General features: G+C 43.8%; 1 protein-coding gene across 6 annotated transcripts in view; it reads right to left on the reverse strand.

Annotated features, from left to right (window-relative positions):
• Positions 1 to 16,587, reverse strand: part of fgf13a (fibroblast growth factor 13a) — a 306,682-nt gene that overhangs the window by 102,002 nt on the left and 188,093 nt on the right. The window contains exon 1 of one of the 6 annotated variants that reach the window (XM_055643976.1): positions 8,697 to 8,859. The exons of the other annotated variants lie outside the window; for them this stretch is intronic. Within the exon in view, the coding sequence (XP_055499951.1) occupies positions 8,697 to 8,727 (31 nt within the window). The 5' untranslated portion in view covers positions 8,728 to 8,859. Of the gene's footprint in view, positions 1 to 8,696; positions 8,860 to 16,587 lie in introns of those variants that run through there. 6 annotated transcript variants of the gene reach the window in all.

Genomic DNA, 16,587 nt, shown 5'->3' on the forward strand with positions numbered 1-16,587 from the left:
CTTCTCACTCAAGTGTAGCAGGATAAGATATGACAGAGGTTTGCTAAATTATGAGGGGCATAGACAGAGGAGATAGTCAGGGTCCTTTCCAAGGGTGGATGAGGCTGAAATGAAATGATGTAGGTTTAAAACAAGAGGGAAATATTTAAAGAGGTTTGAAAGGAAGGTTTTCTGTGACTCTGTAATCATGTACTAGATAGATAGACTTCCGTGACCATGTACTAGGTAGATAGAATTGCAAGTGTTAGTTCATCTAGAAGGTCAGTTTAGGTCCCAGGATGGTGGGAAAGCTAGAGGTGAAAGGGAAGATGTTGCACCTTGTCTGGTTGCAGGAGAAAGTGATGTGAGAGGAGGGGGAGATGGAAGAGTGGATTAGAGAACAGTCCCTTCAAAGTATCAAAAGGAAAGGGGAAGAGAAAATGTGCTTGGTAGTCAAATTTTGTTGAACTTGGTAGAACTTGAGAACTAAATATTCCTTTCAGGTGAAGCAGTAATTCATCTGCACTTCTTCCAATATATTGCACTGCACATAGAGCTCACAGTGTGTCCTCTCTACAGGAGAGCAATCAAATGCACACCTCATGATCACTTTGTGGAGTCTGCAGAGGAGATGCTGAACATCCTGTTGCCTGCCACTTCCCCATCCCATTCCTATCCCACCTTGTAACCTCCTGTTCTGATATACGTAAGGTCCAAAACACTGTTGTGGGCTCTCCCTCCCACCCACACTTTAGCTTGATAGCCATTGGTCTCATCTTACTCCAACCATTGGGAAGAAAGTATAGGATTCTGAAAACTATGACCACCAGGTTCAAGAACAGCTTCTTCCCAGCAAACATCTGGCTCTTGATCACTGCACAACACTAACCTCAGCAACTATGGACTGCCTTTTGTCTTTTTTTTTGCACTAATATTGGCGGTTAACTGATTGAATTTTGTACATTATATAGTATCTATGGGCATTACGTTACAGGCATGTGATACTGATTCAAGTAAGATTTTCATTGTTCCATTGTTTCTACATATTGTTCTATTGTTGGTACAATTTAACACTCATAACTTGGTTTTCTCCTTCCCAATTCTATTTCTCTTTCCAAAGATGCTGCCTGACCCTGCTTAGTGTTTCCTGTTTTGATCTCAGATTGCCAGCTTCTGCAGGACTTTAGATTTTCATGGCCTGCTTTTGAGCCATAAATTCTACCTAATCACAGAGCAACTCATTGGTTGTGTTGTAAATTCCAAGTGGTGGGAGATTCTACAATTACACCATCAGCATGCATCGTGCTGACATTTCACAAGTGAAGCAGCTGTAAGCCTTCACTGTAGAGGAGATCATCTTCAAAATTGCTGCAAGCACGAGGCGTCTTTGAGTGAATTTTGTAATTAGCCAACTGTCGTAATGAGTGGCAGTTAATTCATCAACAAGAATGAATACAATGATGCAGCAGGATTTGTGGTGAAATTACAGACAAATTATTCAAATTCGGGCCTTTTTCGCAATCTGTCCAGACCTTGGAAAAATGATAAGACCATCAAACATGGGAGCAGAATTAGGTTATTCAGACCATCGTGTCTCTTCTGCCTTTCAATCAAATGGCTACTTTTCCCATTCTCCTGCCTTTCCCCCATAATCATTGATGCCCTTATTAATCAAGAAGCTATCAATCTCTATTGTATAAATACCCAATGACTTGGTCTCCACGGCCGTCTGTGGCAATGAATTTCACAGATTTACCACCCTCTGGCTAATGAAATTCCTTGTCATCTCTATTCTGAAGGTACATATTTTTATTCTGAATCTGCATCCTCTGGACTTAGACTCTCCCACTACTGGAAACATATTCTTTAGGTCCACTCTAGGCCTTTCATTATTCAGTAGGTTTAAACGAGATTTCCCCCTCATCCTTCTAAACTCTAATGAGAACAGGCCGAGAGCCATCAAATGCTCCTCACAAGTTAATCCAATCATCGCCGGGATCATTCTTGAAAACCTCTTCTGGACCTTGTCCAATGCCAGCACATCCTTCCTCAGATATGGGGCCAAAAACCCTTCACAATATTTCAAATGTGGCCTGACCAGCAGCAACTAAAGCTTCAGCATTACATCCTTGCTTTTATATTCTAGTCCTCTTGAAATGAATGTTAACATTGCATTTGCTTATGGAGACAACCTGCAAATTAACCTTTTGTAATAATTGTAATTATGTATAGTCTTTCTGCTGAGCGGATGGTGTACAGCAGTGGTGTAGCGGTAGACCTGCTGCCTTACAATGCCAGATACCCGGGTTCGATCCTGACTGCAGGTGCTGTCTGTATGGAGCTTGTACGTTCTCGCCGTGACCTGCATGGGTTTTTTCCAAGATTTTTGGTTTCCTCCCACACTCCAAAGACATGCAGGTTTGTAGGTTAATTGGCTTGGTAAAATTGTAAAATTGTCCATAGTTTGTGTAAGGTAGTCTTAATGTGCGGGGATCGCTGGCTGTTGTGGACTAGGTGGGCCGAAGGGTCTGATTCCATGCTGTATCGTTAAACTAAACTAAACTAATTAAATTCTGAAGAGCTGAGACTATACATTTGTTAAAGTCTGGAAACAAGTAACTGCAGATGCTGGAAAGATACAAAGTGCTGGAGTAACTCAGCATCCCTGCAGAACATGGATAGGTGACGCTTTGGGTTAGATACCTTCTTCAGTCTGAAGAAGGGTTCCGACCCAAAACGTCACCTATCCATCTTCTCCAGGGATGCTGGCTAACTCGCTGAGTTACTTGTTAAAGTCAATCCTCAGTGCCTGAGGCTTGTTTGTCAGAACTGAAGGCATCACACTATTAAATGATATTTATATTTGAAAGGACAGGCCCACCGTTTTACAACTACTTAGTTTGAGTTTAAGAGGTAAATGCAACGTTTTCTCTCTACACAGATGCTGCCTGTCCTGCTGAGTATTTCTAGTATTTTCTGTTTCTAGTTTCCGGTTTCTAGTACCTGCAGCTGTATTTGATGAGCCTTTCTGTGAAATCCTAGTATCGGAATGAGCTGAGGGACTGGAACTATTTGGATTTCTGTACTTAACTGCATTTGTGTGTTCCCTGTAAATGGTGTCTGGGTTTGTGCACACACAAACGATGTTGGGCTCAGGGTTAATATCTCACCAATATCCATTACTCTATTTAAAGCTGCTTCATTTAGCTACATAATAATATTATGTCAGGCAAGTGCAGATGGGTTCATTCTCAATTAGAACTTTGTGTGCTCTCCAAAAATTCAAAGTGTCAGAAAGCAATTTAGCGATTATTCTAGTTGGGAGGACCATGAAATGCAGCTATTTGTTTCAACGGAGCATTTTAATTTCACTAAATATCCCTAAAGAACGATTTCCTGGATGATTGAGCCATTAATTTCTGCAATCTCAAATTAGTCCCACTACCCCCACTCTTCCCAAGACACCTGCATTTGTCTCAGGTTGGTATTCAATTCCCTTCAGAGGTTGACTCTTGAATCTGCTTCTACCACCTTGATATGCAGCACACTGCAATCATTATAAGCATTCTCCCTGAATTAGTTGTAAATGTATAGCTGATAGGAAGGAACTGCAGATGCTATTTTATACCAAAGACAGACACAAAACAATGGAGTAACTCAGCTGGTCTGGTAGCATCTCGGGTAAAAAGGAATAGGTGATATTTTGGGTCGGTATCTTTCTTCACACTGAAAGATAGAATTTCTGTCTGAAGACTATCTTCCAATCTTTCAGTCTACCCTTCAGTTTGAAGAGGATTTCCGAATCAAAACAACATCTAATCTTTTTCTCCAGAAATGCTGCCTGACCTGCTGAATTACCCCAGCATTTTGTGTCTATCTAATGAATAGTTGGTGTTGTCTTTGGAAAAGCCTATCAACTGTGATGCATCACTGTGCTATGTGAAGATAGTGAGACCAGAAAAAGGAATAGACTATCCGTCCCTCGCGTCTACTCCACCATTTAGCAGGTCCATTGCACATATTTACTGCAGGCACCACAATAACGGATTAGGGAAAGGTTCCAGTTATAGACTGCAATGTCCCATCTACCTCACCACAGCACAATAATCATTCTCCAAAGATCTCAGGTTGAATAGAAATGAGTTTGAAGATGGAACCTGGGGCATCCTGAGTACATCATTCAGGTTGAGGAATTGTCCCCTTTATTTCCTAATTGCATTGGTCTTTATAGACAGTTCAATAAAGAAGCATTCTCTGGAATCAGAAGGCCACATAATAAGCCAGAATCATTATTTGGCCTATAAGTACTTCTAGGTGAAACCAAATGTAATAACAATCACCTGGGCTAACAACAATTAGCTCTTGTGGTTACAGGAATCAAAGGATATAGGGAAAAGCAGGAACGGGAGTACTGATCTTAGCCATGATCATATTAAATAGCATTGCTGGCTAGAAGGGCCGAATGACCTACTCCTGCACCTATTTTCTATGTTTCTATGCATTTACCAGCCTCCTAAGTATCCATTGTTGCCTGTTCAGGCCTCTGCTGGACATATTTGAAGTCAATGATTACATCAAAGTTGCTGCATTAAATAGGTAAATATTGACGATGAGAGCGAGAGAGAGGGAAAAAGAAGGAAAAGAAACTACAAAAATAGGGAATAGGCCCAATTATTGCAACCTGCAGCAACGTAGTTGTATCATTCCAATTTCAAAGATTGGGTTCATCAGAGATTTTGTGCAAAATCCTGACATGAGATTCATTTTAACTAAGTGGAGCTTAAAAGAAAAAAAAACCTGACAGCAGGAAATCGTGAAGGACAAAAGAAATTCTGAAAATAAAGAGGCCATCTCTCAACGCTGAAACCCAAAAGCTCAAGCTGACCTATGATGAAGGTTTTCCATTTTCACATTTATTGCATTGCAACTCAGATCACTGGAGCTGGTTTGAGAATGTGGTTCCAGAAATATTAATAAAATGTTAGTGGCTAAAAACATTAAAATACCAGACTGCCTACACAAAATATGTCAACAATGGTTGAAAATGTTACTGCTATAATGGGTTTCAAATCACATTGCTCATAACTCTGCACAATATGTTTTGCCAATCCTACTTATTAAACTATGGCAAAATTTACAAGGTTGTCTTCACTCACTGAAATTAATTTGGATGAATTGAATCTGTATTATTGGAAAATCAATCAGCTTTCACTGTATAGAGTTGTAGATAGCGCGGAAGGTTGTTAGAGGACACAGTGGGATGTAGATCAGTTGGAAATCTGGGAGGAGATATTAGTATAAAAGTTGATAAGTTATGTTGCAGATGCATAAAGCTTTGGTTAGGCCACCTTTGTTGTATTGTGTGCAGTTCTGTTTGCCACACTTCAGGAATTATGTGAATGCTTTGGAGTGGGGCAGAGAGGTTCCCCAGGATGTTATCTGGATTGGAGAGCATTAATTATTCAGAGAGGTTGGACCGACTTGGATTGTTTTCTCTGGAATGTCAGAGGTCGAGGGGAGACCTGAAAATAGAAAGTGGTAGGTGGCTGGATTGCATGGCCTGGGCAGGTAGAACTAGATACAAAGCGATGTTGAGGTGGCATTAGGAGGCATCGTTTGGTAGGGAATGTAAAGTTATGCAATATCTGCAGGGGGATGGAATAAATTTAAATGGTTGGTGCAGGCATTGTGGGCTGAAGAACCTGTTCCTGTGCTATACTTCTTCATTTTTCCAGGTACAAAAAGAGCGATAGCAGAAAACATGTTGTTTGGGTGTCATTTTTTAATCAGATTTCCATGTCCAACAATTATTCTCTCTTATTATTGAATTAATCAGAGGCACATATTTTTCAACTGTGTAAAGAGGAAAATATGTGTGATTAAATCACTTTCTCTTTCCACCCTAAGAGGTATTAACATTCTCTTTAGCTGAGCTAAATAAATAGGGCAAGCCAGGAGCAGAATGGCAACAGAGAATGCATGTAAGCTGATTTCCAAATATTCAATAAAAGCTGGAAGGCCAAGAACCAATTAGTTAATTTCACTAAACTTAAGTATTTGTGATAAATCAGTAATTATTGACAAGGAAATGCAAAGTTGGGTCTTGAAATATGCAGGGTGAAGGAAAAGGAGATCAGGAATTTGGAAAGTTTTAGAAATTTACTAGACCAAGTGCAGACCTGTTGGGTCTGTTCCTGCAATGCGCGGTTGCAAGGGGAGGGGATGGCCTGACACCACGCGCCAGGCGTACGCCGTCAAGATGCTGCGTACGCCCTCAATGCGCCTGCGGGCCGAGAGGCTGTTGCGAGCGGGATTTTCGGACAGTGCAAGCCAACGAGGACGGCGAAAAGCAGCGGGGGGAGCAGGTGATCTTTGCCTTTGGCCAGCGTGATGGAGCCGGGCCGGGAGAGGGGGGGAAGTGGAGGAAGTAAAATCGCTAGCGAAATGGGAAAAATGTCTCACACACTCTGTCACACACTCACACACACACTCTCACACACACACTCACACACACACTCACACACACGCTCACACATACGCTCACACATACGCTCACACATACGCTCACACATACACTCAGACTCACACACATACACTCACACACACATGCACACACACACATACACTCACACAAACACACATACACTCACACAGACATACACACACACTCACACACACACACTCACACACACGCACATACACTCACACAGACATACACACACACGCACGCACGCAAGTGCACACACACACACACACCGAGTTTTAAAAGTATATAGATTAATTGATGATGATGTAGGAAAGATTTTAATAAATGTAATGTGTACTGAGGTGAAAAGCTAAAATTCAACAGTGAGAATGTGATTGGAGAGAACTGTGGACTAACAACAGGGAATGTTAAAGGATATGCAGGTCTAGGAAAGGTTACATGAGGATGGGGATGGGGTAGAGGTGAAGATAAATTTAAGAGGTAAAGTCTGTGAGAAGCATCAATAATGTCCACAAACATTTAGACACCTTCTTGTACAATGTGGAAAATAGTATTGAATGACCCTCCATTAAATAACATGGGAACGGTTGAAGATTACTCAGCCCATCTATCTTGGTCCATTATCAATGATGGGCGTGGCTGCCCAGGGTTATAAATATTGGGGAATGGTTTCATTTTTTAAAAACTTTTTGCTTCTCCTTTGATCTCTTTGATGTGGGTTCTACTTTGCTGTTTTATGCGCCCCTGTTTATTTTATTTTCACCTCATCGCCCATTCGCTGCAAATGGAAGGCATAGTTCTCTCTCACCTAAGAAACCAAAACCCAGTTGGTTGATTAACATAGGTGTACGCAGAATCAAGCATGACCTTAACACCCACATAGTTACACAAAAACAAAGCACAGTGCCAAGATTTAAATGTGCATAAAATGCACACGTACAGAGCGAGGCATCACAGATGAGGGAAGCTCATAGTTCTTGGTACAGTAATTTCATTTGCAGTCTTTTTGTTATTAGATGTGTATTGAATGGGGGTGCAATCAGCTTCAACTTCTCTGAGCCACATGGAAGAAGGTCAGAATCAGTCTCAGTTGATTACCAGGGACTTCAAGTTGTAACTGAAATAGGGAGTGGGCAGAATAGTAATGCGCAGAACATGACTGCCAGCCCTCGCTAACCAGCCCATCCCTACTTCAATGTAATAGAGTTTCTCTCTCCACAGATGCTGTCTCACTTGCTGAGATTCCAGAGTTTCCCACCTATATATGGTAAACTACTTGTGTTTTATTCATTCAGTTCATGTTCATAAAGTCAGATAATTACCCCCAAACAAAATTACTCTTAAACATTACACTGAAGAAATCTTGAGCTGCTAAAATGCCGGAGTATTGCATATGCCTTACAACAATACCACACATTCAGGTGCAAAATTCCAGTACGCTGCCGTTTATGCAAGGTTGTATTTTGTTTTCAACATCAACGTCATTAATTATATGATCCAAGGGAAACGGAGAACCGCCGCGGGCGGGTGTGCGTTCCAGGTACCCCAACAGTTGGCGAACAAACATTTAGCACCCAGGCAAGCTACCCTTAATAGAAACATAGAAAATAGGTGCAGGAGTAGGCCATTCGGCCCTTCGAGCCTGCACCGCCATTCAATATGATCATGGCTGATCATCCAACTGACCGGCACGGAGCTCTCCTTGGTGCTAATCCAGCACGACGGAGCGCTCCCCCCGCTCGCCAGCACCAAGGAGAGCTCCTCGCTGCTCAGCCCCAAGGAGAGCTCAGCGCGGTCAGCGCCAAAAATAGCTCCGTGCCGGTGAGCACCAAGGAGAGCTCCTCTCGCTGCTCAGCCCCAAGGAGAGCTCAGCGCGGTCAGCACCAAGGAGAGCTCAGCGCCGGCCAGCGCTAAGGATAGCTCCTCGCAGGTCAGCACCCCAAAGCGCTCTCCGCTCGAGGGCATCACGGAGAGCTCTTCACTCGCCTGCAGGAACTGGGCGTTGGTTACACGTCTCTATCAAGTTCAACAATTAATCCCAGATCATCAACATACACAGATATTGGTGAACATTATTCTAAACGACTCAAATGCAATATCTTTCGGACTGCAGACGGAAACACGAGAGGCGTTTTTCTTTTGTTTAAACTACGGTGAAAATTAATCGCCCGTAATTGGTGACAACCCGGCCGCGTTAATTTGTACGAAGGGACCCCACGGTTAACCCTACCTGAGACAGATCTTCTCAGCACCAAGTCCATGTTTGGAACTCTGAAAATGGTTCCAACAACTGACTGCTCTCCGCAATGGACTCGCAGACGGGGAGGGCAGACTCGGGAAAGTTTAAGGCATTAAGATGTGTATTCTCTTAGGTACTGGCCCGAACCATCCTGGCCGCGCATTAGGTATGGAGGGATCATTAGTGGGCATTAGTGAGAGAGCATTATGACTCTTTCACCATGTCATTAATGATTCATTCAGGAACTGTGTAGGTCTGGCAACTTGTGTGCACTTTGGTAGACTTTCAGTGCATTATCCTGTAGAATCTCCTCATAAAACCAAATTGAACCCATTTTCTGGCCCTAGCATTTGCGATTTCCGTTCTCGGGTTACAAGAAATATATGTAAACTGATAGCCAGGCACTGTGCATTACGTTCACATCAGCCTGGCGCTCGATGCATGCACAGATTCTACAGATTAGCAACTGCTAATCTAACCATTTTGTGTAAAGTGGAAAACATTATCGCTCGTTCACTTTGCAACCCTGAATAATTGATAAACAATGAATGTCGCCGCAGTTAGGAAGCTCCTCAGTCCGCGTGGGATACAAGGACATTATTCTTCATTTACCAGGGAGCATGTTTATTAATGTTTAACCATTTTTATAATGTTCCAATCTTGTCGGTGCACTGTTCTCACCCCTCCCCGTTCCGCTTCATATTTGCGATCATCCCTCTCCATTCTCAGTCCTAATGTAAGGTCTTGACCGGGAACATCGACAATTCCTTCCCCACCACAGATGCTGCCCGATGGTTGAATTCCTCCAACGGTTTGTTTTTGCTCCAGATTCCAGCATCTGCAGTCTCGTGTAACTCGTTGACACATCCCCATTTATTTTCCACCTCTCTCACCCCCACCACAATCAATCTAAAGAAAGGTCTCGCCCCGAAGCGCCGCCTATTCATACACTTCAGAGATGTTGCCTGACCCGCTGAGTTACTCCAGCACTTTGTGTTTTGTTTCTTGTGACTCCATGATTTCAGGAAGTGTCCTGACTGCCCACAGCTAAACACTACAGACGGTTAAACAAGTGTGCTTTACTTTTTTGTTTTCTTCGTCTTCATTTTTCCGAAGCCCCACACGCCCCCACTAACCAACTATCCGCACCTCTTTGTTTCTTCCCACTCCCCATCCCGTTCTATTCCACTGGAGGGGGGAACCAGCGCTCTCCCTCTCTGGCCATTTGAACGAGGGAACCCGCAACTTTTTGAGAAGCGGTGGTGCCGATATCGTTAATCTTTGGTAATTGAAAGTACAAGAAAACCGCGGATCCTGGAAATCTGAAATAAAAAGAACATCGAGGGAAATACTCGGCGGAAGAAAAGGCTTTGACCTGAAACATGCAACGTTTCTCCTGCGGAGGCTGCCTGAACCGCCGGGTATTTCCTGCATTTTCAGTAATTCAACGTGGCAGTCAGCTAGTTTGTATATTGAAAGAACTGCAATATATTTAAGTGCTGAGGGAGGTGAGGTGTCTCCTTGGTGCAGCGATAACTCTCTGACCCCAGTCAGTGGAACATAAATCCATACTCAATATTGAATCCGGCACATGATCTATGTTGAGACTTTAGCGCACTGCTGCATTACTGAAAGTTGCTTTTTTTCCCCAATGAGACGGAGACTGAATCCCTTGTGTCACAGTTCAGGATGAATATCCTCCGGGTCTCATCAACACTGGCGAGGGAAGATAATCCAGGCACCATGATCTGTTGGTCATCAGATGCATTGTGCCAGATGCATCCAGTGTAACATTGACTGCTGCCAAAATCTTCGTTGATATCTTCGTCATCTCAACCTTCTGCCGGCCTCCTATCTCCAGGCTCCACGGAGTTCCACTTATCCACATCTTCCATGCCTGCACCAAATCTCATTCGCACATCATATCAGGCGTGTTCCACCTTCTCAACCATTTGCACACCCACTGATAACCTTGTGTGTTTCTTTCTCTGCCACCCCCTTAGCTTTGTGTACTCCCCTGTTAGCCCGGGCATTCCAAGTTTTGTGCTGCAGCATTCAATCTGAAGTCCTCTCCATAAACCCTGCCATCACTCTCTTTTTCTTCGTCTTTCTTCTTTTAAGACAAACATAATCAATGACATTCAACAAGCTCCAAGCCCTTGGCTTTAATTGTAAACTTACACCAGCCCGCACCTGCTTTCAGTCCACAGGCTTTGTGAGAAACACATGGGTTCATTACATAATATCAAAACTGCGAATAAATACAAATTGCCCTGACACCTCAAAATTATTGATTGGTTTTGAAGCACATTCACACCTCTTAAATAATCTGCTTCAGGTTATTTCAAGTTCTTCCTTCACTAAAATGAGAACATTATTTAACCATTGAAGGGATAAACATAAAGCCAATAACATCCAAGACTCCACACCATCCTGCCAATGCTCTCATCTCAGTACGAACACTGGGAAGAAGGTACAGGAGCCTGAGAACTGTGACTCCAGGTTCAAGAACAGCTTCTTCCCAGCAACAATCAAGCTGTTGAACACGATACAACACTAACCTCAGCAACTGTAGTCTCCATGGCCTATGTTTTGGTTGCACTACCAACTTTGAATTTGCACCATTACGGCTATTAATTTATCATATTATTAATTATTCTGCATTATCAGCGTGTTATTGCATTGGTGCCTGTAAAGCTGCAGCAAGTAAGAATGTCATTGTTCCGCTGTAGGTACAGATGACACTCTTGACTCATAAGTGGATTGGAACCACACACAAGGTTCAGACATTGGTAGCTTGCTGCTGTGTGTGGCTGAAAGTCAAAAGATGCATTTATGGAAAAAAAATGTAGAAACCTAATATCGCCCGCTCATCACATTCCCCCTGTGGATGGCAGCAGATTCTTAAATCACTTCAATTCATGTATTGATCACTGGTCTTGGATTGGTTCTAACATCATGCTCTTGAACACTACTCAACACTAACCTCAGCAACTATGTTCTTTTATGGACCCTTTGGTTGCACCGTGACCATCAGTTTTGCACTATTATGGTTACCTAGTATTTCTGATTATTGAATGATTGTATTATGTCTTAATATATCTTTATCAGTGTTGATTACCATATAATAAACAACCCGTTGGTTGCAAACTTTAATTGTTGTATATGTATAAGACATGTATATTGAATTGTTCCTGTGTATAGTGTAGTTTAGTTTATTGTCACGTGTACCAAGGTACAGTTAAAAGCTTTTATCATGTGCTAACCAGTCAGCAGAAAGACTATACATTACAATCATGCCGTCCACAGTGTAACCATATAACCATATAACAATTACAGCACGGAAACAGGCCATCTCGGCCCTACAAGTCCATGCCGAACAAATTATTTTCCCCTTAGTCCCACCTGCCTGCACTCGTACCATAACCCTCCATTCCCTTCTCATCCATATGCCTATCCAATTTATTTTTAAATGATACCAATGAACCTGCCTCCACCACTTCCACTGGGAGCTCATTCCACACCGCCACCACTCTCTGCGTAAAGAAGTTCCCCCTCATATTACCCCTAAACTTCTGTCCCTTAATTCTGAAGTCATGTCCTCTTGTTTGAATCTTCCCTATTCTCAAAGGGAAAAGCTTGTCCACATCAACTCTGTATATCCCTCTCATCATTTTAAAGACCTCTATCAGGTCCCCCTTAACCTTCTGCGCTCCAAAGAATAAAGCCCTAACTTGTTCAACCTTTGTGTACGGATATATGATAAAGGGAATAACAATTAGTGCAAGATAAAATCACTAAGCATTTACAAAAGCACCAAACATTTTCAGGTACTATCATAAGAGACATTTAAGAGACATTTGGACAGGTACATGGATAGCATATATTTAGAGCGTTTGAGCCAAGCTCGGGCAGGTGGGAATAGTGTAGGTGGGACATGTTGTTCGGCGTGGGCAAGTTGGGCCGAATGGCTTGTTTCCACTCTGTCTGACTCTCTGAATCACCTGCACTTATTGCTTGTTCATAAGAACTCATTGACTGAACTCTCTGCCTTGTTTTATTATACTCCATAAGTCATGACATCCATGGGGAGTCCAAAATTAGGACGTTGCATATTGTCTACCCTTTACACTTGGTCTATCTCTGTGCTCTTCCATAATTACACTAAATCTAACTGCCAGATGACTGCTATTTTTACAGCCCTGTTCACATATTTATTTCCTAATGCTTTTTTTTGTAGACATGAAGGTGTCATAATGTACCCAAAATAAACATTCTTGAAACGTTGCCGGAAAATGAAATAATGCCATTTAACCTTTCAGATGTGCTGGTACGCTACACTGGTGCATTCCATCCTAATAAAAGCTGAAACTAACCCCAGTTCCAACCACCTCCATGTTGGGCTTGCTCTGTGTGGATTGAAACTGTTTCCGTGAGTTAATTTCAAGAATTCTGCTCCATGTGTAGCCTTTGCTCCGATACTGTCCCCGTTTACATTCGAGAGATTGAAGCACTCTTCACTATTTCTGAGTTATGAATTAGCCCCTTTTGGAAATTTAGAACATAGAACAACAATACTGCCCAGAAACAGATCTTTTGGCCCACAATGTCTGTGCCGAACATGAAAAATGTCTTGTTATCAGGACTGAAGGGCTAAGTAATAGGGAGAGGTTTGGCAGACTCGGACTTAATTCCTTAAGCGCAGAGGGCTGAGGAGTGATCTTATAAAGTTGTATAAAATGATGAGTGGAATAAATAAGGTGAATGCAGAGTCTTTTACACAGGATAGGAGAAACAAAAACTAGAGGTGAAGGGGGAAAGATTTAATAGGAACTTGAGGGACAACTTGTTATCCAGAGGAAGAGAATCAAGAACCAGAGGACTTTGGATTTGGGAGAGGGGAAAAAATTAATAGTAACCTGAGGGCTTTCCTCTTAGAGGCAGGTGAGAGTATCAAACGAGCTGCCAGAGCAGGTAGTTGAGGCAGGTGCAATAACTACATTCAAAAGACATTTGGACTGGTATGTGAATAAGAAAGGTTTAGAGGGGTATGGTGAAATGAAGGCAAATCGGATTAGCTTAAATGCGATATGTTGGTCGGCATAGATGAGTTGGGCCAAAAGGCGTTTTTGTGGGGTATGACAAGGCCTGTTTTTGTGGGAATGTGGAAGCACATTCGCCAGAAGCACAGCAGGAGTTCAAGAGGGCAGCTCACCTCCACTTTCCCAAGGGAATGGGAATGGGGATAAATAAATTCCAGCTACACTGCCTCCCAAATAATGATCAAAGATGCAGATTGGTCACAATGTGCCTCAGCGGCAGTTCATGATCCTGACCTCAAAGGTTTCAGTGGTAGAAAATGTCCGCTCACTCTATAAAAGGGAAGATTCGTGTGGAAGCTGGATCAATGCAAGCATTGATTCACTCTGCTGCCAATGATCAATATCAGCATCTGTTTTTAACAACTTTCTGGATTTTGAAGCTTCTGTTCCCAGTTTGGATTTTGATTGATGTGAGTGTGAGGTTGCTGAATCAGGCACTGAGATCACTGCAGAACCTATTTAGTTTTGATATTTAACTCAGAGATACAACATGGAAAGAAGCCCTTTTGCCCACCAAGTCCATGTTGACAATGGGTCACCCATTCACACTATCCACTTTTACATCCACTCCCTACACACTAGGGGCAATTTTACATAGGGCAAGTAACTTACATACACGCACATCATTGGGATGGGGTAGGAAATCTCCTGTGGAAACCCACGTGGTCATAGGGAGAGCTTGGAAACTCCACGCATACAGCATCCATGGTCAGCAGCACCACTGTGCCCTCATGTTTCTCTCATACTGATAAGGGATAAAGTAAAAAACAGAAAACAGTGGCAGCTTCTGGAAAGGTTGGTGAAAGATAGCGTGGAATTCACTGGTTGGCCACAACAAACAACAGACTGACCTCCGGGAGGGTGTGAGAGTGTGACAAGGTATGGACTTTAGTCGAGTGCCAGACTAGACTGACTTTCAACGGCGAAAAACAAAAAGATCACAGTCTACTCAGTAGGCGCAGAAATGATCTACAACAAACAGTAAAGTATTTTACTAGCTCCACTGTCAGTTGGTCTGAAATTCACCCTCATTCTTTTCCTGAGTTCAGTCTTGGCAGATTCTCTGGAGCTTAAAGGGCCTGTCCCACTAACGCAACTTTTCAGCGACTGTCTTCGACCTTCAAGCTCGAGGGCACTCGCCTGAAAAACTTCGAGCTGGATCGACCGTCAGCGATGAAACCGCGAGCCGGATCGACCGTCTGCACACACACACACACACACACACACACACACACACACACACACACACACACACACACACACACACACACACACACACACACACACACACACACACACACACACACACACACACACACACACACACACACACACACACACACACACACACACACACACACACAAACCAGGGAATGCACGCTGTCTGAAATTTACACCTGCACAGGAAGGTAAAAGACACAGTGTACACTTTAGAGAGCGCGGAGAGAAGGAGGGGGGAGGGGAGAGAAAGGGGGGATGGGGTGGGGGGGGGGGGGGGGACACACACACAGAGAGGGGGTGGAGAACACAGAGACACCTTTAAGAAGCCAGACAACTTTTAAGACAAGATACAAGATAGAAGATACATTTAATTGTCATTTGGACCCCTTGAGGTCCAAACGAAATGCCGTTTCTGCAGCCATACATTACAAACAAATAGACCCAAGGCACAACATAATTTACATAAACATCCATCACATTGCTGTGATGGAAGGAACCCGGAGAGTCAAAGTAAGCCCCCGGCTGGCGATGGCGATTGTCTCGCGGCCATTAAAGCCACGCCGGGTGGTGCGAGGTCGCACACGGGGTCTTGGTGTTAGAGCCCCCGGCGTGCGCTCGCAGAGTCCCGCGGCCATTCCAAGCCGCGCGGGGCAGTGATGTCAGGCCCCGCTCCAGGAGCTCTTCGACCCCGCAACTCGGGCGGGAGAAGTCGCCGTTGCGAGAGCCCTGAAAAGCGGTCTCCCTCCAGGGACCCGCGGGCTCCCGGTGCCGCCGTCCGCAGACCTGCAGTTGAAGCCACCGACTCTCCGGTCGGGACGCAGCAGCAGCAGCAGCAGCAGCAGCAGCAGCAGCGCTCCTCCTCCGCTCCACCCGCTCCGGACTCGGCCAGCTCCGCGTCGATGAGGTGAGTCGTCGGCACCAGAGTCCCCGGTCTCTTCCTGTTGGAGGCCGCTCCTCATTGCAGCCCCAACGATAACGGAGACACGACGAGAAAAGTTCGGGTCTCCCGTGCAGGGAGAGATTTAAAAGTTTCCCCCTCCCTCCCACCCCACCCCCCCCCCCCCCCCCCCCCCACACACACCCTAACAAAAAATAACAAAAAAACTACATAAAAACATAGACAGAAAATAATAAAACGCGGACGGGCTGCAGAGGCCGCTGCTGACGAGAGTCGCGCCGCCCACCGGATTTAATAAAGTTTAGCGGGCATTTAACATTACCGGTTGGTTTACTTACCTTTTTTTTCTCAACGAGCTTTACCTTCGACTACCTTCAATTAGCTTAGATTACCTTTGATTACCTATAATAGTATTAGGAGCCACCACGACCTACCTCGACTAAACCTATGAGTTAAATATCAATTTTTTCCATGGCGACCTTTTTTTACTCGCGGGAATTTTACAGCTTGCTAAAAAAACGCCGCGACCTAACTGAGGCCTCGGGTACGCGAGCATGAAGGAAAGTTACAAAGACCTCCTAGGACCTCGTGTCAACCATGCTGTGAGTATGAGTCGAGGGCAAACTCTTCTAAACTTGCAAATTAGGTCCCCGCAGTGGGA

The sequence above is a fragment of the Leucoraja erinacea genome, chromosome 12 (assembly GCF_028641065.1).
Source record: "Leucoraja erinacea ecotype New England chromosome 12, Leri_hhj_1, whole genome shotgun sequence".
Classification (NCBI taxonomy): domain Eukaryota; kingdom Metazoa; phylum Chordata; class Chondrichthyes; order Rajiformes; family Rajidae; genus Leucoraja; species Leucoraja erinaceus.